Source organism: Cetorhinus maximus, chromosome 9, assembly GCF_964194155.1.
Source record: "Cetorhinus maximus chromosome 9, sCetMax3.hap1.1, whole genome shotgun sequence".
In the NCBI taxonomy this organism is placed as follows: Eukaryota; Metazoa; Chordata; class Chondrichthyes; order Lamniformes; family Cetorhinidae; genus Cetorhinus; species Cetorhinus maximus.
The window spans coordinates 46,783,737-46,807,344 of NC_135887.1; the positions used below are offsets into that span (position 1 = coordinate 46,783,737).

General features: G+C 43.5%; 1 protein-coding gene across 7 annotated transcripts in view; it reads right to left on the minus strand.

The window, feature by feature from the left end:
• LOC144684620 (rab effector Noc2-like) overlaps positions 1-23,608 on the minus strand; it is a 246,783-nt gene that overhangs the window by 142,170 nt on the left and 81,005 nt on the right. For all 7 annotated transcript variants that reach the window (XM_078548632.1, XM_078548633.1, XM_078548638.1 and 4 more), the window contains 2 exons: positions 9,599-9,687; positions 7,575-7,718 (listed from right to left, as the gene is read on the minus strand). In XM_078548632.1, coding sequence (XP_078404758.1) covers positions 7,575-7,718; positions 9,599-9,687 — 233 coding nt within the window. The remainder of the gene's footprint in view (positions 1-7,574; positions 7,719-9,598; positions 9,688-23,608) is intronic.

Genomic DNA, 23,608 nt, shown 5'->3' on the forward strand with positions numbered 1-23,608 from the left:
ATCTGCAAAGCACAAGTCAGGAGTGTGATGGAATACCCTCCACTTGCCTGGACGAATGCAGCTCCAACAACATTCAAAAAGCTTGACATCATCCAGGACAAAGCAGCCCGCTTGATTGGCACCCCATCTACAAGCGTTCACTCGCTCCGATGCATGGTGGCAGCAGTGTGTACCATATACAAGATGCACTGCAGGAACTCACCAAGTCTCCTTAAACAGCACCTTCCAAGCCCACGACCACTACCATCTAGAAGGACAAGGGCAGCAGACGCATGGGAACACCACCACCTACAAGTTCCCCTTCAAGCCACTCACCATCCTGACTTGGAAATATATCACCGTTTCTTCACTGTCGCTGGGTCAAAATTCTGGAACACAATCCCTAACAGCACTATGGGCATTGTACCATATGGACTTCAAAGGTTCAAGAAGGCAGCTCACCATCACCTTCCCAAGGAAAATTACGATGGGCAATTGTCCAGGTGTGTTCTGTCCCCAAAGATCAGGACAAATCTAATCCAGCCAATTACAGCCCCATCAGTCTACTCTCAATCATCAGCAAGTAATGGAAAGTGTCATTGATCAAATGATGCATACTTAGTAATAACTTGCTCACCAAGGCTCAGTTTGTGTCCCTCCATGGATACTCAGCTCCTGACCTCGTAACAGCCTTGGTCCAAATGTGGACAAAAGAACTGAATTCCAGACAGGAGGCGAGAGTGACCGCCTTTGACATCAAGGCAGCATTTGACTGAATGTGGCATCAAGGAACACTAGCGAAACTGAAATCAAAGGTAATGAAGGTTAACTTCATCACTGGTTGGAATGACACTTAGGACAAAGGAAGATGGTTGTGGTTTAGTTGGAGGCCAATCATCTCAGTCCCAGGGCATCACTGCAGGAGTTCCTCAGGGCAGGGTCCGAGGCCCAACCATCTCCAGCTACTTCATGAATGACCTTCCTTCCATCATAAGGTCATAAGTGAGGAAGTTTACTGATGATTGCACAGTACCATTCACAACTCCTCAGATAATGAAATAGTCCATGCCCACATGCAGCAAGACCTGGACAACATTTAGGCTTGGATGATAAGTCATAACGGTCATGCCATTCAAGCTTCACGTAATGACCATCTCCAACAAGAGAGAGTCTACCCACCTCCTCTTGACTTTCAATAAAATTACTATTGCTGAGCCCACCACCGTCAACCATTGATCAGAAACTTAACTAAACCAGCCACATTAATATTTAATTCATAATAAGTAAAGAAAATGCCAGAACCACCCAGTAGGGCTGTTAGCATCTGTGGAGAGAGAAACAGAGTTAACGTTTCACATCGGTGACCCTTCATCAGAACTGATGACCTGAGACAATAACACTGCTTCTCTCTCCACAGTTGCTGTCAGGCCTGCTGGGTATTTCCAGAATTTTCTGTTTTTATTTCAGATTTCCAGCATCTGCAGTCCTTTGCTTTTGTTTTTATCTTATTGGGCTGGATTTTACACAGCAGCAGGGTCCCTAGCACCTGGATGCAAAAGCCTCTGCTTGGCTGTATCGCACCTCAGCCATTTAACAGCTATTGGGCAGTTAATTGACTTGAGGCTCGGCTACCGCCCCCATCGGGGCAGGAAATATGATCTCCAAGAGTTACCGGTCAATCAAATGCCCAACAGCTCTCTGGTCCCAGCCACGCTACTGGAAACTGGAGTCCCCAACGGCGATCATCAATGAAACCAGATGTGAAGGTAATTGTGGAGGCGATCTCACAGGAGCCAGGCTCCAGCAAGGGGTGAGGGGGGGTAGGGGGCTAGGGTGGTCAGGACAGAGGACAGGTATGCCCCTCTTGCTCAATCACCAGTCCAAACAGTGAAAGCTGCTGCGTTGCACACTTGGTGCCCGCCTCATCCCCCCCACAAATGAAATCCCTGCGGCCATTTAAGGGCCTCAATTGGCCCAGCGGAAGGCAAGCCTCCTGCTGTGGGTAAAATTGCAACAGGGGCAGGGACAGGTGGATAGGCACCCAATTTTACACCAACCTAACCACAACCACCCCCGGCTGCCCCACCGGGTGTGAAATCACAGCAATAGTGTTTGTTCTACACCATCTTCTCCAACGAATAACAGCATGAATCCAGATCTGAAGATAAAATTAATTTCTGACCTTAAAATCTACAATTTGCTCCATGCAGTTACAAATGGCAATACTTTAAAGCTAATGCCCAGAAACTATCAAAAGGTCCATATGTTAATGCCCCTACAGAATAATTATGGATTTTGTAGTGCATATAAATGAACCAAAATGTACTAAAAACCTATGAAGCTCCTGCCCTTTCACCTGTTTTAACTCTCCCTTTCATTTTGTCAATGCTATACAAGGGCACTCTTTGGCTGAGTGCCTGTTCATGTGGTTGCAGGAACCACACTAAACTGATGCTGGTAGTTCATCATAATGACCCAGTTATGCAGCCAAAGCCACCCACACAGATCATTGGCTGTGTAACTGTCAATTTAGCTTAACAGGCATGACTTTTTCGAGATAGTCAGCACCTATTCAAGAAGAGGAGCACTCTGACTACAGGGAATGCCTGCAAGGAGAGAAATAGCTGCAAGAGATCCAGAGAGGGCGCCCAGGTTCTCTCGGGCAACATTGGAGGCTCTGGTTCAGGCAATGGGCAAGAATAGCAAGATTCTGTTTCTTCAGTGGTGGTGGTGGTGGGGGCGGGGAGTGGCTGCAGCGGGGCCAAGATGGGCAGAGAGCCATCCAAACACCATCTCTGTCACCCGTGTGAAGAGGCCACTGAGGAGGTTGACGCCAGAAATTTAGCTCCCAAGACATGGCTGTGGTACCAAACGAAGTTCTATGACTTTGCCAAGAGGGAAGGGGGAAAGCAGGCAAATATTTTCAATAGGAATGGGGAAGAGGAAGAAGAAGAGATGAAGAATTCTCAATTTTGCTGATCAGAGGCTCTTTTCACATTGCCATCAAGTTATTCTAAAGCAGCTACAGATGCATCTGTGATCTTGCCCTTTCCACTGCCATTACATAAAATGACATGGTACCTACAGCACAGAAAAGGCTATACTGCCCAACTGGTCTGTGCCAGTATTTATGCTCCACATAAGTATTCTCCCTCCCTACTTCATTTAACCCTATCAGCATAACCTTCTTTTGCTTTCTCCCTCCTGTACTTTTCAAGCTTCCTTTTAATTAATCTATGCTGTTCACCTCAACTACTCCACATGGTTTTGAATTCCACATTCAAGGGACAGAAGAAGTTTCTCCTGATTTCTTTATTACACTTATTTAGTTTTGGATTCCCCAACAACTGGAAACATCTTCTCTACATCTACCTCATCGAACCTCTTCATATTTTAAAAACTTCACCCCTCTCCAGCCTGTGCAGTGTTCCTTGAAAGCCATAATCTTTCAGTTCTGGTACCATCCTTGTAAATCTTTCTCGCACCTCCTTTGGTGCCTCGATTTCCTTTCTGTAATATGAAGACCAATACTCTTAAATGTTGTCCAACCAAAGTTCTATACAAATTCAACATAAGTTCTCAGCTTTTGAATTCTTTCTAGTCATGAAATCCAGTGCTTTGTTTGCATTTCTATGGCCTTTTTAACCTGCATTGCTACTTACAATGATTTGTGAGTCTGTACCACATTTAGACTTATATTCCAAGGATTATGTGGCCTCCTTATTCCCCCTACCAAAGTGCATCAGCCTACACTGATTTATATTAAAATTAATTTACCATTTACTTGCCCATTCTGCACATTTATTAACATTTTGTATTTATTAACATTCCTCCTCAAAATTAACTATTCCTCCCAACTTAATGTCAATCATTTATGTAAATGATAAACAATTCTGGAGAATCTTGTTTCGAACCCACCCAGGATTACAGGTATCTCCGGGACATAAAACGTTTCTCGGACTGCTGTTCCCGTCGCATTCTGAGATCCACACTCAGTGCCATGTGCCGCCATATGAACACACTCGACCTCTACCTCCAGCAGCACCGCCGCACCCTTTTTCAAAGCTGCGCGTGCCCCCAGTTTCATTTTATTCTTCGCCTCATCCGACGCCTCAACAAGAAACTTTTTCTCTTTCTCTCAAGTGCTAAGGAACACAAGCTCCAACAACTCATCGACACCAACACCCATCTGGGACCCTCCACCCCTGCCTGTCCCTCCGTCCCCACCCCATCTTCCAATCGCAGCCCCAGCCGCGTATTCACTATACCCCCTGACCTTCCCCTCTCCGATGCTGAACGTTCAGTGCTCAGCAAAGGACTTAGTTTCATACCCTTACGCCCTCATCTCAATGAATTTCGGGCTCGACACGATGCTGAACTCTTCTTCCGCCGCCTTCGTCTCCGTGCTCACTTCTTTGGGCAGGAGTCCTCTCCCCGTTCAACGGATCCTTTTACCCACCTCCAATATTCTCCCTCCACCTGGACCCCTCCCTCTGGATTCTTACCTTCTCTTGATCTTTTCATTGAGAACTGTCGGCGTGACATTAGCCGTCTCAATTTCTCTGCTCCTCTCACCCATTTTAATCTGGCTCTCTCTGAACTTACTGCACTCCATTCTCTCAGGTCCAACCCTGACATTGTCATCAAACCCGCTGACAAGGGTGGTGCTGTTGTTGTCTGGCGCACTGACCTCTACCTCGCGGAGGCTGAGCGTCAACTCGCAGACACTTCCTCCTACCTCTCCCTGGACCATGATCCTACCACGGAACATCAAGCCATTGTTTCCAGGACTGTCACTGACCTCATCTCCTCTGGAGATCTTCCTCCCACAGCTTCCAACCTGATAGTCGCCCAACCTCGGACGGCCCGCTTCTACCTCCTACCCAAAATCCACAAACAGCACTGTCCCGGCAGACCGATCGTGTCAGCCTGTTCCTGCTCCATGGAACTCATTTCTCGTTATCTTGACTCCCTTCTCTCTCCCCTTGTCCAGTCCCTTCCCACCTACATCCGTGATTCCTCTGACACCTTACGTCACATCAACAATTTTCAGTTCCCTGGCCCCAACCGCTTCCTCTTCACCATGGACGTCCAATCCCTCTACACCTCCATCCCCCACCAGGATGGTCTGAGGGCCCTTAGCTTCTTCCTTGAACAGAGGCCCGAACAAACCCCATCCACCACTACTCTCCTCCGTCTGGCTGAACTTGTTCTCACACTGAACAATTTCTCCTTTAACTCCTCTCACTTCCTCCAAATAAAAGGTGTGGCTATGGGTACCCGCATGGGCCCCAGCTATGCCTGTCTCTTTATGGGGTATGTGGAACATTCCTTGTTCCAGTCCTACTCCGGCCCCCTCCCACAACTCTTTCTCTGGTACATCGATGATTGCTTCATGCTCTCGTCGGGACCTGGAAAAATGTATTAATTTTGCTTCCAATTTCCACCCCTCCATCATTTTCACATGGTCCATCTCTGACACTTCCCTTCCCTTCCTTAACCTCTCTGTCTCAATTTCTGATGATAGACTGTCCACCAATATCCATTACAAGCCTACCGACTCCCACAGCTACCTCGACTACAGCTCCTCACACCCCGCTTCCTGTAAGGACTCCATCCCATTCCCTCAGTTCCTTCGCCTCCGTCGCATCTGTTATGATGACGCTACCTTCAAAAACAGTTCCTCTGACATGTCCTCCTTCTTCCTTAACCGAGGTTTTCCACCCACGGTCGTTGACAGAGCCCTCAACCGTGTCCGGCCCATCTCCCGCGCATCTGCCCTCACACCTTCTCCTCCCTCCCAGAAACATGATAGGGTCCCCCTTGTCCTCACTTATCACCCCACCAGCCTCCGCATTCAAAGGATCATCCTCCGCCAACTCCAGCATGATGCCACCACCAAACACATCTTCCCTTCACCCCCCCTGACGGCATTCCGTAGGCATCGTTCCCTCCGGGACACCCTGGTCCACTCCTCCATCACCCCCTACTCCTCAACCCCCACCTATGGCACCTCCCCATGCCCACGCAGAAGATGCAACACCTGCCCCTTCACTTCCTCTCTCCTCACCGTCCAAGGGCCCAAACACTCCTTTCAAGTGAAGCAGCATTTCACTTGCATTTCCCCTAACTTAGTCTACTGCATCCATTACTCCCAATGCGGTCTCCTCTACATTGGAGAGACCAAACGCAAACTGGGCGACCGCTTTGCAGAACACCTGCGGTCTGTCCACAAGAAAGACCCAAACCTCCCTGTCGCTTGCCATTTTAACACTCCACCCTGCTCTCTTGCCCACCTGTCTGTCCTTGGCTTGCTGGATTGTTCCAGTGAAGCCCAACGCAAACTGGAGGAACAGCACCTCACCTTCCGACTAGGCACTTTACAGCCTTCCGGGCTGAATATTGAATTCAACAACTTTAGATCTAAAACTCCCTCCCCCCATCCCCCTCCCTTTTGTTTTTTCCAATAATTTATATAGATTTTTCTTTTCCCACCTATTTCCATTATTTTTAAATCTACAACTAGTACCTTGTCAGTCTTTCCACCCCACCTCCACTAGAGCTGTACCTTGAGTGTCCTGCCATCCATTCTTAATTAGCACATTTTCTTAGATAATATCACCACCTTCAACACCTCTTTGATCCTTTTGTCTGTGACATCTTTTGATTATCTGCTCCTATCACTGCTTGCTTGTCCCTACATCCACCCCCCCCTCAACTTCTCTCTCCCCCACCCCACCTTAAACCAGCTTATATTTCACCCTTCTCCTAACTATACTCAGTTCTGTTGAAGGGTCGTGAGGACTCGAAACGTCAACTCTTTTCTTCTCCGCCGATGCTGCCAGACCTGCTGAGTTTTTCCAGGTAATTTTGTTTTTGTTCTGGAGAATCAGTGTCTAGCACACCCTTAAGGCTGAAAACACACAAAACCTTTCAACACCACTTTTTAAATATCACAATGAAGCTCATTTGATTTCCAGCACAAGAGTCCGTCCCACTTTTGTTTTCCCTTCTTTATTATGCCATTTTTGGGTGTCATATGGAAAAGATAGTGAGTTTTTTTATTCTTTCATGGGATGTGGGCATCATTGGCAATGGCAGCATTTGCTGTCCATTCCTAATTGCCCTTGAAACTAAACGTCTTGCTAGGCCATTTCAGAGGGCAGTTAAGAGTCAACCGCATTGCTGTGGGCCTGAAGTCACCTGTAGGCCAGATCAGGTAAGGACAGCAGATTTCCTTTTTCCTTCCCTCAAGGACATTAGTGAACCAGGTGGGTTTTTACGGCAATCGATGATAGTTCCATGGTCTATTACTGAGATTAGCTTTCAATTCCAGATTTTATTAATTGAATTTAAATTCCACCAGCTGTTGTGATGGGATACGAACCCGTGTCCCTAAAGCATTAGTCTGAGTGCCCGGATTACTAGTCCAGTTACATTACCACTACGCCACTGGCTCCCCTCAAGGTGCATCAGATCAGGTGTCCTACCACATCATAGTGGTTTTACCACAATGCAGCTTTAAAGGGCGAGATTACTGAATTATTTAAAACAATAATACCTAATTGTATTACATCAAGAAAGCTTTTCCATACCCAATCCGCTTCTGTTCAACCACATCCAGACTCTCGGCTCTTTTGATGACATCTAGTATAATTGCAACTTCATTCTTAGTTAGTGTCTGATTTTGCCGCTGTTTGTCCGTCTCATTAGTGTGTACAGACCAGCCAGTTTTGAGCCTATTGCAAAGAGAACATCATACAGTTTTTTTTTTATTTTTCCCAACAGATACACAAACAAAATATATCAATTAGGAGAGCAGAGAAGCCTAAGCCACTGACGCCTTCACAAACAGAGCCATATAATACGTAATAGTGCACAGCAGGGATCTTCAATCCTATGGAACAAACATCCTGTAACATGTGGGAACTCCAGGATGGCTCTCATGGTTTGGACAATCACACATGCAGGAAGTATTGTCAACTAGAGCAGATTGAGCTCTAGATTTTGGAGCTTGAGCAGCAGCTGGCGTCTCTGCAATGCATCTGCGAGGTTGAGAGTTTCATGGATAGCACATTTCTAAAGATGATTAGCCCTCAGTTTGAGGAAATGCTGGCAGAGAGAATGGATGACCAGATAGTCAAGGAGGACCAGTAGTTGGCGCAAGGGTCCCCTGAGTGCATCTCGCTCTCCATTCAGTATTCAGTTCGGAGTACTGGTGAAGGTGATGATTCCTCTAGGGAGTGCACATCATTGATGAATGGATTGACAGGTTCTCCTGGCTGCTGGACTCGATAGTTAAATTTAGCTCCTCCGAGTATTTTATTGCTTCTTAGGTTGAAATAAACAATGAATAACTTTAGTACTTCTTCAAATTTAGCAGGTGTTTCATTGGTTCCTTGTCTTGCAATAACATTGTCCACAATCTGGCCTACCAAGTAAAGCAGTGTGTTAACTGGCTCTTCTTCTGACTGTTTGTCTAAACCTGAAGCAATGCTGTATCTTAGGAATCTTTTCCTCGAAAGTCCCCAAGTTTGTGATTGATCTGGGCCTTGGATTATTCCGAACTAATTTGGAAGTGTGGAATTCTGAAGTGTAGGTTCGGTTTTAAAAGCTTTCTTAATTCAAGATGATATCGCCATTCACTTGAAGACAACTGGATTTCCCATGCTTGTTGGATTTGCTGGGCTCCGCTAAATCGGCAATCACGCTCAAGCTTGAAAATAAAAATTTCAACAATAGCTACCTGGATCGACTACCTGCAGAGTTCCCTTGCTCAGGTTTTCTTGAAACTGCACATCTGACTGAGTTATTTAAAGATTTCTCAGAATTTGCTGTAGCCTGGAATTTTAAAAGGTTTAGCTCACGCCTGCTGGGTCTGCTGACTCTACACTCTGGGATTAGAAGGTGGACTTCCAAAGAAGATTCAATGGAGTCTTCTACTGCAATAAGGAATCTTCAGTTTCTGCCTCCAGCTCCCAAGCCTTTCTTTGGAGCTTTTTCACTGCAATTTTTCCTCTGCGCCTCTGCATCTGGAACTTCTTTTAAGGTCAGGCTGATTTGCTGAATTTTTTCTCAGTCTTCCAGCATTTCAGTTTTGCTGTGCATTTTCTGCAAGATTTTGGGTTTTTCCTCCAGCTGCCACCATGTTGTAGGATGCTGGTTACAGTTCAGTTGGTCTGAAGAAGCCTTCATAGTCATATAAGTCTTTACTGGCTCTTAGAATTATTTACAAATATACAGTAAAGGGTACAAGTTAGGAGCTGTCACCATGCTTATGATGCACATGTCTCCATCCAACATTGCACTGACCCTGGATGCTGGTCATGTGCTCTCTTACAGCACTGTGGGGGCAGTACTGTACTCAGTCCCACATTAACCCTACATGTGCCAGACTCTTAAGTGCAACATTCGACACTTACAAGTGACTGCAGCCTACATGATAAAAAAAGATTTTTTATTCAAGTAGACATCCAAGACAATATGAGATTCATATCAATATAAAAGAAAATCCTGAAAATGTGCCCTTGCCAAAATATTTGTACACAAATAGCACACAAAAGTATTTTGGAACAGTTTAAATTGTAAAATGTGGAATTTAATTTGCATAATTACTCACTTGGCTCGAAGGGCAAGTTGTCTGTCATTAGGACACACCCACTGATCTGTTCCACTTCCAAATATAGTGTCAGCCATGACTTTTGCCTGCTGAGATTTATTGGAGAGGAAAATGTAATTGTCAATATTTTGATAGCATTTAAATGCTGTTTGATTGCACCAAAGTACTACTGTTCATTTATTCCATATTCACATTTGTACTCAAATACTACAGTTCATCATCAGATATGGATGGACATAAATCCAAACTTAATTCATACTGCAATACAGATTTAGTAAAATTAGACACCAGGGTAAAAACAAATGCAGTCTTTGAAAGGATTGATAATTCTTGTAAATCTGAACTCAGTCAGATGTTCTAGTTAAAATCACAGAATATACTTAACAGGTTTGCTATCTAACAAAAGCTGGAGAACACTGCTTCTCTATTAAACTTATGTATCTTGTTGACCCCTGTTTGGCATTCTTGATGGGGAGCTTCTCCCACTGGGAGTGTACGTTAGAGATTCAGACACAGAGTGAATCTGAATTTCTAATATATCCTTCCAGCAGATGAACCCAGTAGTGCATGGGCTTCAGAAAGCTCTTGAACATATTAAAGGGAAACGCCCACTTAGTTGAATCATTTTTTCTGAATATCTCTTCTAATTTCATGGAGCATAAAGCTTCACCAAAGGGCTTGGTGATCATGAATCCGGTTGTTAACAGAAGCAATGGAAAATAAGAACTCCGACAAAAAATGCTCAAGACAGGAACTGGCTGAAAAGATATCAGAAAGCTCTCTTAATGGATCAACAAGTTTTAGAACAGAAGTTGCAGAGGCCAGATTTGATCCCTAGCCTGTGGTAAACTATTCAATCTCTGCGAGGGAAGTAGCAAGTACAAACGGTTCTGGTACCCTGACGCAGGAGAATAAATCAGCCCCCTTGGAAATACATTTGTGTGTATATCCAATGAGCACAGAATTGAGTCAACTCCAAAGCCAACATAAGGTGTGCAGGCTGCAAACATCCACAGTCAAGCCTAATACACGAACAACTATTTGATCAACAAACGGGTTCTGACACTTGAGGGCGCTCTGATGATACTTATGAGCCATAGAACATTCATTTGTATTGTTTATCACTTGAAACCCTTAACAGCATTGCTGTCTAGTTATAAACTCCAAAACTCATCTATCTAGAATAAGCAAAACGTGAATTTCTTACAAATAAATGTGGTAACCAATTCTTTAACAATTAAAGATGCATTTAAAATCAAGGTGGTTACTATAGAAACCATTTTGCTACAGTGCAGATTATTAACGGGCTTGGTTCTGGCTCGGGATTGTGTTACAAGCTCAGGAGTGCACTGCTATAGCATAACAGATTAGGTGCACAGAATCATTATGTCTGATCATTTTGAAGCAAAATAAACAGATGATCAAAAAATATCATACATAATCTTCAAGAACAATCACAATACATGCTGGCATACTTGATACCACTATTGACCTTTTCCACACTGAAAATATTAGTACAGGTCACCATAGAAACAAAATCATACATGGTTGTTGCTAACCTTGAAATATTCAAGTTACATGGCTGAGCAAACAAAGCACTAAACAAGCAATCACAGAAATTAAAGGAATACTCCTGTAAAAGGCCATATACCATCCTTATGGAGGAATCCAAAACTAAAAAGTTCTATATATTCACAACATACTGTGTTGAGAGATGGATAAAGCGCTGTTTTATAAGAAACATGCCATGAAGAACATAGGAACATAAGAACAGCATTTTGCTATTTAGCACCTTGAACCTGTTTCACCATTCAATAATCCGTAACCTAACTTCATATGTAACTCAACATTTGTCCCATATTCCTTAACAGCTTGCATTTTTGTTAAGGAGAAGCTGCACTGCTTTAAATCTTATTGCTGTTATGTAGATGTTCAGCAAAAGGTCAGAGTTTAATAGCTCTTTAAACTGCAGGTCAGAATCCTAGCTTTCTTTTTCTAGTGTAGTTAGTAAGGTCACTCAGGAGGTCAGGGCCATTACCAATCCCGTATTAAATCAATTGTCTTTTTATTGTTTTTAAAGAGTGGTGCAGAAATTTGACTACAACAGAGAACTGCAAAGGACAGAAAATGTATACATTTCAAATCACTTTTATCATATTAGCGGATTGCCTGCATATATTGTTACAGTGAGTCAGAGAATAGTTCGACTTATAACATTCTCAGGATATAGTGTCCAGGCCCTACCATCTTCAGCTACTTCATCAATACTCCCTCCATCATAAGGTCAGAAGTGGAGATGTTCTCTGATGATTGCACAATGTTCAGCACCATTTGTGACTCCTCTGATTATAAGATCTAGGGATTTGAGGTATCAAAACCCTTTTAATTCAAATATCTTGGTTTCTCCTCCCTTATTAGGTTATTGTCCGATTTAACCCTTTAATTGGCTAAGGGTAAAGGTTACCCGGTGTCATCCCACTTCTGTAACTGGAGTCATGGAGGCTAAGACAAGTGACCTCTTATTTCCTTAGGCCCCAAAGATTACATTGCATTGTAAATGAATGACATTTCCATTTAGATACAGATTGCAGCTTTACAAACAATGCAACCATTTAATTTATGGATTATACACGTGGCTGGATGAGAAAATCTAATTGCAGATGCATTATCAAGAGTTCAAAGCTCAAAGGAAATTGGATATTTAAAACCTGGACACTGGACTGAAAAATCTCTGTTAATACCAAGGATTGTTAAATATCTTATGTTAATGCATGCACCTGGTAATGTAATAGTTTGGGTATACAGATAAGTATAGTAAGTAGTGTAAGATGGGTTGAGAAAACGAAGCCATCTTTTAAAATTATTTACGGTTCATTTTTCCATAAGGATGGTGTTACAAAAGTATAATAAATTTCATAATTTTTTTTGGTTTGTTGTAAAGTATGTTTGTGGATGTGAGTATAGATGGTTGTGTCTGTGTGATTTAGTTACATTTGGAATCAGGTAGACTGCAAGCTTGAAATTATCAAAAGAAGCTAGGTGTAGAAATGTACTTGAACTGCTAATGAGTGAACATGGATACTGTCTTAGGATGCAGTTTCAGACTGCAGCCAATAGATAGCACTGTGTCACAAGTCCCTCCATTGACACATCAATTCTATCCACAATTTTATTTTTTCACCTGAATTTTTGGCACTCTTTTTTTGGTCCTTTCCAAATCAAACAATTTTAACTTATTACATTTTGAATCTATTTCCTTCTTCCTGATTTTGTTTCTCTCCTTTCTTTAACTAGTTCAATCCCCTTTTCTTCCTTCACCAATTTCCCCCCTCCAAGAACCATTCCAACATAAAACCCCAAACTCAACTATACATCCTCACAGAGACTTCAACCCTACTAGGATCACCACCTTGGGCATTAATTCAGTCATATCCTGATCATTTTTTTCAGTGATGTGTTGATTTTTTATTTTTGTATCAAAGTAGCTTTTCTACATAACTTAATGTTAAATCTGCTGATCATCAAGTTTACATATTTAACTTGTCTTGTTCTATTAGATGTGTGCTGAAATAAGCCCAATTATCTATGATTCTAGCATAACATACAGTTTGATGTTCTGATTAAAACACTGAACTATTAGATTGCCCAACTTCGTTCTCCTGTGCCCTCAACTCACATCTTTTTCTAGTTTTTCTCTAAACTCATTTTGTCCATGAGACCCACTCCTGCTCCAGTGATCCTTTAGCCACTAAGCTGTTGATGATTCTCGTCCAGCTGGGAGTGCTCTCACCTGGTTCCATTATTGTCTATTGAATCATAGACAGAGATGCACTTGCAATGGCTTCTCTTCCTGCTCCCAGACCGTTATCTCTGGTGTTTAATGTTTTAATGACCCAGTTTTATCTCTGGGTCTATCCTTGGCCTCCTCCTATTTCTCATCTAAATGCTGCCTTTCATGCTGCCTTTCATTGAAATCATCCAAAATCACTTGCATTAGTTTTCCCATGTATGCTGATGACCCAGATCTACCTCACCACTACCTCTTTCGACTCCTTCACCATTGTTACATTATCAGACTATTTATCCAAGGCCCAGTGCTGGATGAGCAGAAACTTCCTCCAGTTAAATATTGGGAAGCGTGAAGCCTTCATTTTTGGTCCTCAGACTAAACTCTGTTCCCTAGGACCAACTCAATCCTTCTCTCTAGCAATATTCTAAGATCAAACTAGTCTGTTTGCAACCTTGGTGTCACATTTGACCTCATATTAGCACCATCACTAAGACTGCCTATTTCCATGTCCATAACATCATCCAACTTCACCCTTGCCTCAGCTAATCTGCTGCTGAAACCCTTATTCTTGCCTTTGTCACCTTTCAACTCAACTATTCCAACACTCCTCACTGGTATCCCACATTTCCCACATCTCTTTGCAAACCATCCAAAACCCTGCTGCCAGTGCCCTACCCTCGCAACAAGTCCCATTAACCTATCAATCCTCTGCTTACTGGCCTACGTTGGCTCCCAGTCAAGCAAAGTCTTGATTTTAAAATTCTTATCCTTGTTTTCAAATACTTCAATGGTGTCATCCCCCCCTTTCTCTGTAATCTCCTTCAGCCCCACAGCCCTCTGAGACACCTGTGCTCTTCTAATTCTGGCCTTTGCGTATTGCCAATTTTGATCACTCTGCCACTGGTGGCCATGCCTTCAATCACCTAAGTCCTAAGCTCTGGAATACCCTCCCTACAACTCTCCACCACATTTTTATCCTTTAAGACACTCCTTAAAACCTAATTCTTTGACCAAGCTTCTGACCTAATATCTCATGCGACTCTGTCATATTTTGTTTTATAATGCTCTTGTGAAGTAGCTTGGGAGGTTTTATTATGTTGAAAGCGTTATATGAAAATCCATTGTTGCTGCCACCTTTTGTTCAAAACTGGGCAGGGGGCAAACAAGCTTGAGAGCAATGAATTTTATTAATATAGAAATCGAAAATCATGTTTATAGTGTCTTCTTTCCAATTTTGAAAATTACTGAACAGGTATCGCCAAACCAGATGCATACTGTCAGCTAACATTCTGACTTTTGGGAGGCTAGTTTATCAGTCAGCACTTTCTGACAAATAGCTAGGTCCTCCCCACCCCTCCTGCATTAGGGAATACCAAATTAGACAAGTTCGTCTCTTCCTTTTCACATATTCCAAATTCTAATGACCAGGCTGCCACCTCTTGCTTTAGGCAAGAACTCTGCATTGTACTGAGGCAGCAATCACAAAGAACCAGAATCACAGTGAAAGAAGAAGTAGCATTGCTGCATTAGTTACTGGACCTTACTAGGAGTAAGCAGGACGGGGGCATAGCTCCCAAGATGAAGGCGGGGGAGGGGAAAGCATAGCAAGGGAAAGGGCAGATGTGAGAGTGAAAGGGGGTAAATGACTGTGAAAGAAAGATGGTGGAGGGCAGAAAATGAGAGAAATGAGAATTAAAATCAATGGTATCTAGGTAGGGGGAGCTAAAGAATGATAATGCAGAGAAGGGAAAATGAATCACAAAGAAGCTGAGAGTGATGCTGGGGTGGAGGGAGGATGCGTACATAAGAAATAGGAGGAGTAGGCCATTCAGCTCCTTAAGCCTGCCCCACGATTCAATAAGGTCATGGCTGATCTGCCCCAGGCCTCAATTCCTCTTTCATACCACTCCTCATAGCCCTCAACTCCCTGATATTTCAAAAATTTATCTAGCTCCTCTTCAAATACTTTCAGTGATCTAGCCTCCACAATTCTCTGGGGCAGAAAATTCCAGACATTCACTGCCCTCTGAGAGGAGAAATTCCTTTGCATCTCAATTTTAAATGAGTGCCCCCTTATTCTGTAGTTATGTCCCTTAGCTCGAGATTCCCCCACTGGTGGAAACATCTTAACATCTACTCTGTCAAGCCCCCTCAGAACCTTGTATGTTTCAATAAGATTACTCCTCATTTGTCTAAACCCCAATGAATAAAGGCCTAACCTGTTTAATGGTTCTTGTTAAGTCAACCCCTTCTTCCCAGGAATCAGCCTAGTGAATCTCTTTTGAACTGCCTCCAATGCCAGTTTATCCTTTCTTAAATACGTGGGCCAAAACTGTACACGGTACTACAGGTGCAGCCTCACCAACACCCTGCGCAGTTGTAACAAGACTTCCCTATTTTTAAACTCCAGCCCCCTAGCAATACAAGCCAAAATTCCATTTGCCTTCTTAATTACTTGCTGCACCTGCATGTTAACTTTTTGTGTTTCATGCACAAGAACACCCAGATCCCTCTGTGCTATACTTATTTGGAGTCTCTCTCCATTTAAATAATAGTCTGCCTTTTGATTTTTCCTCCCAAAGTGCATGACCTCACACTTTCCTATATTAAACTCCATCTGCCAAGTTTTTGCCCACTCACTCAACCCGTCTATATCCCCTTGCAGATTCCTTATGTCCTCATCACAATATGCCCTCCCACCTATTTGCAGCAAATTTGGATACATTACACTTTGCCCCCTCCTCCAAGTTATTAATATAGATAATAAATATTTGAGGCCCTAGGTCTGATCCTTGTGGTATTCCACTAGTTACGTCTTTCCAACCTGAAAAAGACCCATTAATCACATAGGCATAGGGGGAATGGGAGGAAGGAGAGTGCCAGTGTTAGAGGTAGCAAGCAAGAAAAGTGCCAGCATAAACTTGGGCTGGAGAATGAAATAATATCACTGGACTGAGAAGAAGGAAAGACAATATCATCTTAACTAGGTTAGAGAGGGAGGTAGCAAACTGAATAATTGGTAAGGAAAATGGAGAAGAGTATGAACTGAGAAGGTTGATAGTGTGTCTCGGTGAAAGGGTAAGGAGTTGGATGGAGTACAGTGCCTCTGAGAACAGAGTCTAGAAAGCTGATCAATACCTGGGATGCAACTGATCCCTATTCCTCCTCAGCCCACCAAATTTGGGTACAGGACTGGAAATTTGGCCCAGTGAACGTTGTTGTAGCTGTACACTGATCAATCATCAAAACAATTTGCTAATGATTGGAATATAGAAATCAATTATCTCTTGTCCGTCAAAGGCTCCATAGAATGATTTTAAACTCTCCATAGATTGATTTTAAACTCAATGTCACTGCTCTTCAATCTAGACAACTAGATTGCATTCTCCATGCTATAGATAAACCTTTCCTTTAAGGACAGATCTGATTAAACATAGCTTTTTTAAAAATACATTTTCTTTATCTAGCCATACAAAATATAAGATATAAATTCAGAAATCTTCCACAATGGAGCTCTACTGTCATCATCGTTGCATCCAAAAGCCCTTTGTACATAAAGTATTTGCATTAATTTTTAAAGCATTGATAATGGAAAGAACAGGTGGTGAGCATGAGGCCAGGAAATATAAACAAACAAAGGAGGGCAAAGTATAGTGTATTTGCAGGAAGCTTTGTGAGAAGTTAGAATGGTTTTAAAACAAATTGTAAATACTTTATATTTCGATAAATTGCATCTGAGCAACTTGCAGTATTTGAACAAATGCTTCAATAGTTAAATCTTCATGCAAAACAAATTCTTATTTCTGCTTTAGTCAATGCAAAGATATATCACATCCATAAATTTATTGATTTACAGCATAAAACTTAACCATACAGCTCTGCATGCATCACTGCTGCATGACATTTGTGGAGCCTCAGTTTCTGGAAGACAATGGCGTGGTTTCACAGGTGGTATATCTAGCTAAACATGTGTGCCGAGTGCTCAAACTGTAACACTCATTGAGCACAATGTTAGCAGTGTTGCATTCCACAGCTTGTGATACAATCCCAAGGCTAAGATCAAAGACCAGTTACAGTCATTTATTTTGAATTAAGGTCAACTTCAGAAGGAACAAAATGCTATCACTGTGTTTCACAATGCTGCATTCAGAACAAATTTTAGGAGGTAGGTTTGTTGGGAGCTAACTCGTACAACTTTAAAATAGTTAATCACAACAATTCTACTCTCACATCCATGATATAATTAACTACACACCTTGCTGAATCTCCTTCGTGTTTTGAGAAGTGAAACTACCCTTGTATTTTTTTTCCAAAATGCACAAAATTTCATGCAATTATTTTTTTCTTCAGACATGAAATCTTGCTGGGTCACATAGGCTCCAGCCTACCAGCACATAATTTAACAGGTCATTCTTCAACTTGCAGCTGATGATGACTGTTTGTGAACTATTAAAAACAGAGCCCATTTCTGTTCTTATTTCATCTTCATACATTTTTTTTTAAAGTTGGGGGATCAGTGAACATCATGAGTAGAAATCCTGTTGGATTAATCCCCTCCCTGACCCAGGTGTAATGGTGTCAATTAAAGTGCCCCAGCTAAGATCAGCTAACTTTGCATGCAGGTGAGTAATACAGGAGCGGGCCAAGAATGGAACCTTGGGAGGCTCCAGAGAAAATAGTGGGAATGGGGTGGTAGTAGGAAATAAGACAAGAAGCCAACGCATGAGATTCTCTGGCTGACAGGATAGATAAGTGGCTCTGTGGAAATGGAGCATCGGCATTGGAGGAGGATGGGTGGTCAACCATGTTAAAGGTTGCAAACAGGTCACAAAGAGGAGCTGGGATAGTGCAGCACAGTCACATAGGATGTCATTTGTGATACTGATAAAGGCCGCTTTATGGCGAGGAAAGTTTCAAACATGGGAGTTGCAGGAAACATGGGCATGAGTTTGGGCAACAACAGACATGTCAAGCACTTGGGGAAATGGAGGTTGGAAATGAAGCGGTACTCTGCAAGTTCAGAGGGGTCAAGGGTGGGTTTTTGGGACAGAGGGTGGGACATTGACAGCAGATTTGAAAGGGAGGAGAACAGTACCCAAGAAAAGGAAATGGTTTACAAGATGAGGTAGTTCCACATGGCATCAGGCCCATATTAATTCTGCACTAAACTCCAAGATATGTCACAATATTCTTCTAAATGTATTCCCTTAACATATAGATAATACCATTAAATCAAGATTTTAAAAATTTTACTGATAGGATGATAAGTGGCAAGTAACATTTGCACCACACAAGTGTCAGGCAATTATCATCTTCAATAAAAGAGAATCTAACCATCACCCCTTGACATTCAATAACAATACCATTGCTGAATCCCCTACCATCAACATCCAGGGGGTAACTATTGACCAGAAACTGAACTGGACCAGCCATCTATCTATGTATATACATACATACTGTGGCTGTAAGAGATCAGAGGCTGGGAATTCTGCAGAAGCTAACACACCTCCTAACTCCCAAAGCCTGTCAGGAGTGTGATGAAATACTTTCCACTTGCCTGGATGGGTACAGCTCCAACAACACTCAAGAAGCTTGACATAAGAGCAAAGCAGCCGCTTGATCAGCACCCCATCCACCATCTCGAACATTCACTCTCTCCATTAGCATACAATGGCATGAGTGTACTCATTATACAATTTGCACTGCAACAACTTGCCAAGCCTCCTGCAACAACAGCTTCCATACCTGCAACCTCTAACACCTAGAAAGGATAGCAGACACCTGGGAACATAATCTGCAAGCTCCCCTCTAACGCCACATACTATTTTGGCTTAGAACTATATTACCGTTCCTTCACTGGCGCTGGATCAAAAAAAACAGGAGCTTCCTCCCAAATAGCACTGTAGGTGCACCTACAGCCGAGGGACTGCCACTGTTCAAGGCAGCAGCTCACCACCACCCTCTCAAGGGCAATTAGGGATGTGCAACAAATGTAGCCCTTGCCCATGAAAAGAATTTTTAAAAAGCTCATTTATTGCTCAGGCTTCTGGATTATACAGTCTAACACCATACAACAATTTATTTTCTACTAACTTAGCACTCAGTCCTTAATTCTCTTTTAGATACTTTGGGGGTGAAATTGGGACCCTCTATTGGGCAATATTTAAGAATCCAAAATGGCATCCACAACATGCATACACATTTCTGATGCTGAGTGAGCCAAATGCCCTATTGGTAAAGGGGCTACTCACCTAACATCTACCGGAAGATCGCTGGGCAAGCAGATCATGATATTCAACGTGCTTCACTGATTTGATGTCAGCACTGTCACTTTAGAGCTTCACTCTCCAGTCTATATCCTCTCAAACTCCAACAGCTAAATGCATGTTCAATGACATGAAGGACAAGCTCAACCCCATCCCATCCACCAGCTCTATTTAAAGGGACCATCAACTACTTACAGGTTAGTTGTTGGATTATTTATCTAGGCTGCTGAAATTTTATGCATTTTGGGTGCTTTTGCATATGTGCTAAAAGTTTCAATAATCTACAACTGGTCTGGCTGGTGCTGAAGTACTTTTGGATGATTTAAAAGATTTGTGCACAGTTGCTTTCAGACATGAGTGGCCGAGTAAGGTTTCCTTTTGCTGGGAGAATGGGCAGAGGCCACACAGAGCAGAACGAGCTGCTGGAAGGTGGGGAGATTGGTGAGAGAACAGCTCTTAGCAGCAGGACATACCTGCTGAGGGTCATTAGGGAGATCAGACCAGTTGCAGAACAGATTGCAGGAGTACTGTGATGGCCTAGAAGCCCCTTTGAGCTTTGGCATCCAGCACCATGATAGCAGTAGTCTGAACTTCCATAGCAGAAAGTCGAGATTGCATGAAAGCAGCCCAAGCTTCCACTGCAGAACTCAAACGTTGGATGGATGCTGGTTGTGCTGCAATGGAAGCTAAAACATCAACCATCAGATGCTGCATCATGGTTGGCTCCACAGGTGTTTTTGATGGAGGTGGCCAACTGTTCCAAGTTAGAAAGGTTAGGGGTTAGGTGTTGCACAAAATCCTGTGCCTAGTTGAAACTGGACTCCAACGCGTTCCTTGACTTTACACTCAGGATCTCTGGCAGGCTTTCGAGTCCACCAAGCATTTAGGAATGCACACCCATCAGTGGTCTTCTGCTGCCTGGCCCGCAGGCCTCTGCAGCTTAACTAATATGCAATCTCACTCTCCTGTACCTGCACTATTCTTTCCGCATGCCCTGGCTGCAGCAAACTTTTCCCCAGAGTCTCACCTTGTGCAGATCTGACCTTTACCGTCTCCCCTAAACAACGTGCAGTGTCAGTATCTGTGCTTGTGGCTGCAACTGTGCAACTGAGCAATGGTGTGTTTTCATCTTCATTGGCTTCTTGCCCTTCCTCCACTCCTAGGGCAGGATGCCATTCTTTGGCATCTGAAAGGAAAAGGGGGCAAAGGTTGGGATTTGGTGAGGAGGAGAGGGGAAGTAAAAAGTGCATGTTTGCACCAACAGCAGTTTCTCAGTCAGAAAGGACTGTGGCATGAGGGGAAAATGGGGCAAGAGAAGGGGAATTAGGAATGTGGATACCCTCATCTTCATTGGCATCAGCAATAGTACGTCCCATAATGCCCTGCACTGGTCCTCCTTCATGTAGGTTCGAACATGCAGGCACATCCCTTCCCCCAATGGTTAGTTCCTGTTGTCTCCAGTTGTGTGTCACCTTCACCTGCAAGAGAGGGGTAAGAGTGTCAATGAGTGTCATGCAATCTGTTTTGATAATTTGGGTTCCATGATTGAATAGCTGCCAGTGTGTGCAAGCTGAGGGATGTGGGTCTGATGCTTGCAGTAGTGTTAAATCCATTATGGTGAAGTGAAGCATATATTGTTAGATATGAGTTCTAATTGATAGACATGGTTGATAAGTTTGTGACAGGGGTCTGGTGAATTGGGCAGTGACTGCAGCTAATGGTGCAGTTAGTAGGATATGGTCACTTAAGTGAGATTATTAAACTTTTTCCAGCACTGCATCTAGATCCTTGGGGCTATATTCCTGGCAATGATCTCTGTGGGTATCTGTTCCCACTGACATCTCATCATGTGTCTGGAGGGCTTCCTGCCCACCCAGGATACAAAACATCTCTCCTCCTTTCCACTTCTTCAACCACAATCTCCAACGTGGCAGCCAAAAGCGGCGGGGAGGGGAGCACACGCTCTCTTCCATTGTCAGCCATTGATCTCTCTCTTCCACCAGTCAGATTCAGTTGCACAATGACTCCCACCCACAATGCACCTGCTCTTTAAAAAAATGCAGGCTAGCTTTAAAAAGTGCAAATTACCAACAATATTGAGCTGATGCATGCAGCCAATGAAAAATGCAAATGTGCTGGCTCCACATAAATATCATTTTAATGAGGAGGTAGCACAAAGTTGGTATGCTTGCCTGCATTCCATTCCATGGACATGGGTTAATTACCTATCGCGATCCCTACATCCGTTTTCAGAGGCTAACTAACTTGTAGCCCATTGACTCAGAACCCACAATAAAAATATGCAAAATATTTAAGTTTTATATATCCATATATGTACATATTATATCAGCTTCTAGCTTCACCCCATAAAATTTTTTCAAAGTGATTTGAGTTCAGTGGTTTTCATTTCCTGGTTGGGCGTCTGGGAGAATTCTTAAATGTAATTCATTGGACAGCTTGATGACATCACTATGGCTCCATGCTGGATATCCCCATTAAAGAACTATGCAATCCACTGCATGGTGAGGGAGGTAAGGTTCTCACCCCAGAGATCGCTAGAGCTCTCAGCGAGGCTTTCTTGGAGTTCAAACCCTAGTTTTAACACTGACCACAACATTTTTCTACTTATAACCTACATTGTTATCACAATCTGAACATCAATTTGAGATTTTCTGATAAACTAAATCTGGGACTGGCTAGAACGCTGGGACTCCAAAGTTCAGAATTCATTAGAAACCTGGAGTGAAATTCAAGCAGAAATAAAAACAGAAATTGCTGGAAATGCTCAGTGGAGGCGGCAACATCTGGGGGGAGAGAAACAGTTTCAGGTCAGTGACCTTTTGTCAGGACAGCTTTTTGCTTTTCTATTAGTGAAATTTAAGCAGCTTGTCACTATCACTTGAACTCCAATATACATCATAACATTAAAACAGACTTCAGGCAATACTATTCTGTGGAGCTCGGAGCCGTGACCTGATTTATTATAGCTTCATTGAAGCTTCATCTTCCTTCTAGCGATACAGATCATGGAAAGTAGCAACAGATGACAGGCTCCTATGGTGAATTATATGATTTTACTTGAAGCTGTATAAGATCTTATTTAATTGCACATTACATTTAATGTCATGTAATTGAAACAAATCTATGGGGGGGGAGAATTTTCCCCATGTCGTGCAGGCACGGGCGGTCATGGACCGCGCCGCCATTTTACGCGGGCAAGCCAATTAAGGCCCACCTAGCATGTTTGGCGACTCCCGGGGACGGTGGGAGTGAGCAGGCAGAGGCAAATCAGCAATCACCACCGGTTCGAATGGCGACCCAGCGGCCTGCTTAAAGGCCAAGCTGCAGCCGCTCCAAGGCTACTGTACATGGCCAGAGGTCGGGGCCAAGGCACATCGAGGCTAGCCATGCAGGACGATAGGGCGGGTGGTCACTGTGCGCCCAGGTTTCAGACAAGTGCCTTGCTGCCCTCCTCGAGGTGGCGGCAGCACGGCGGGAGGTGCTCGTCCCCGAGGGCGGGAGGAGGAGACCACCCCACTTGACCAAACGTGCGTGGGAGGAGGTAGCGGAAGTCGTGAGCTCCCACGATGTGGTGCGGCACTCATGGATCCAGTGCCACAAGCGCTTCAATGACCTGCTGTGCACGGGAAGGGTGAGTAACATGTTGGCATCGTTCACTTCACCCATCATGTAAGCTTCTCCCCTGCTGGCGCCCCACCTATGTCTGAGTGGCCTGAGTGCAATGAGTCATTGACGGCATGTATCCTTAGCTGGGCGGCCCAGCCGATATTCCCTATGCATTCGTCAGCCTGAGAGGGTTGTGATGAGATGGGCTCTGCACCCGCAGCATGTGGTGGACTGACACCCACATGACTGTGGTGGGGGTAACCTGGAGGATCTGCACCCATCTGCACCCAGGCACAATGCTCGAACTCCAGGACATGTCGAAGTCAG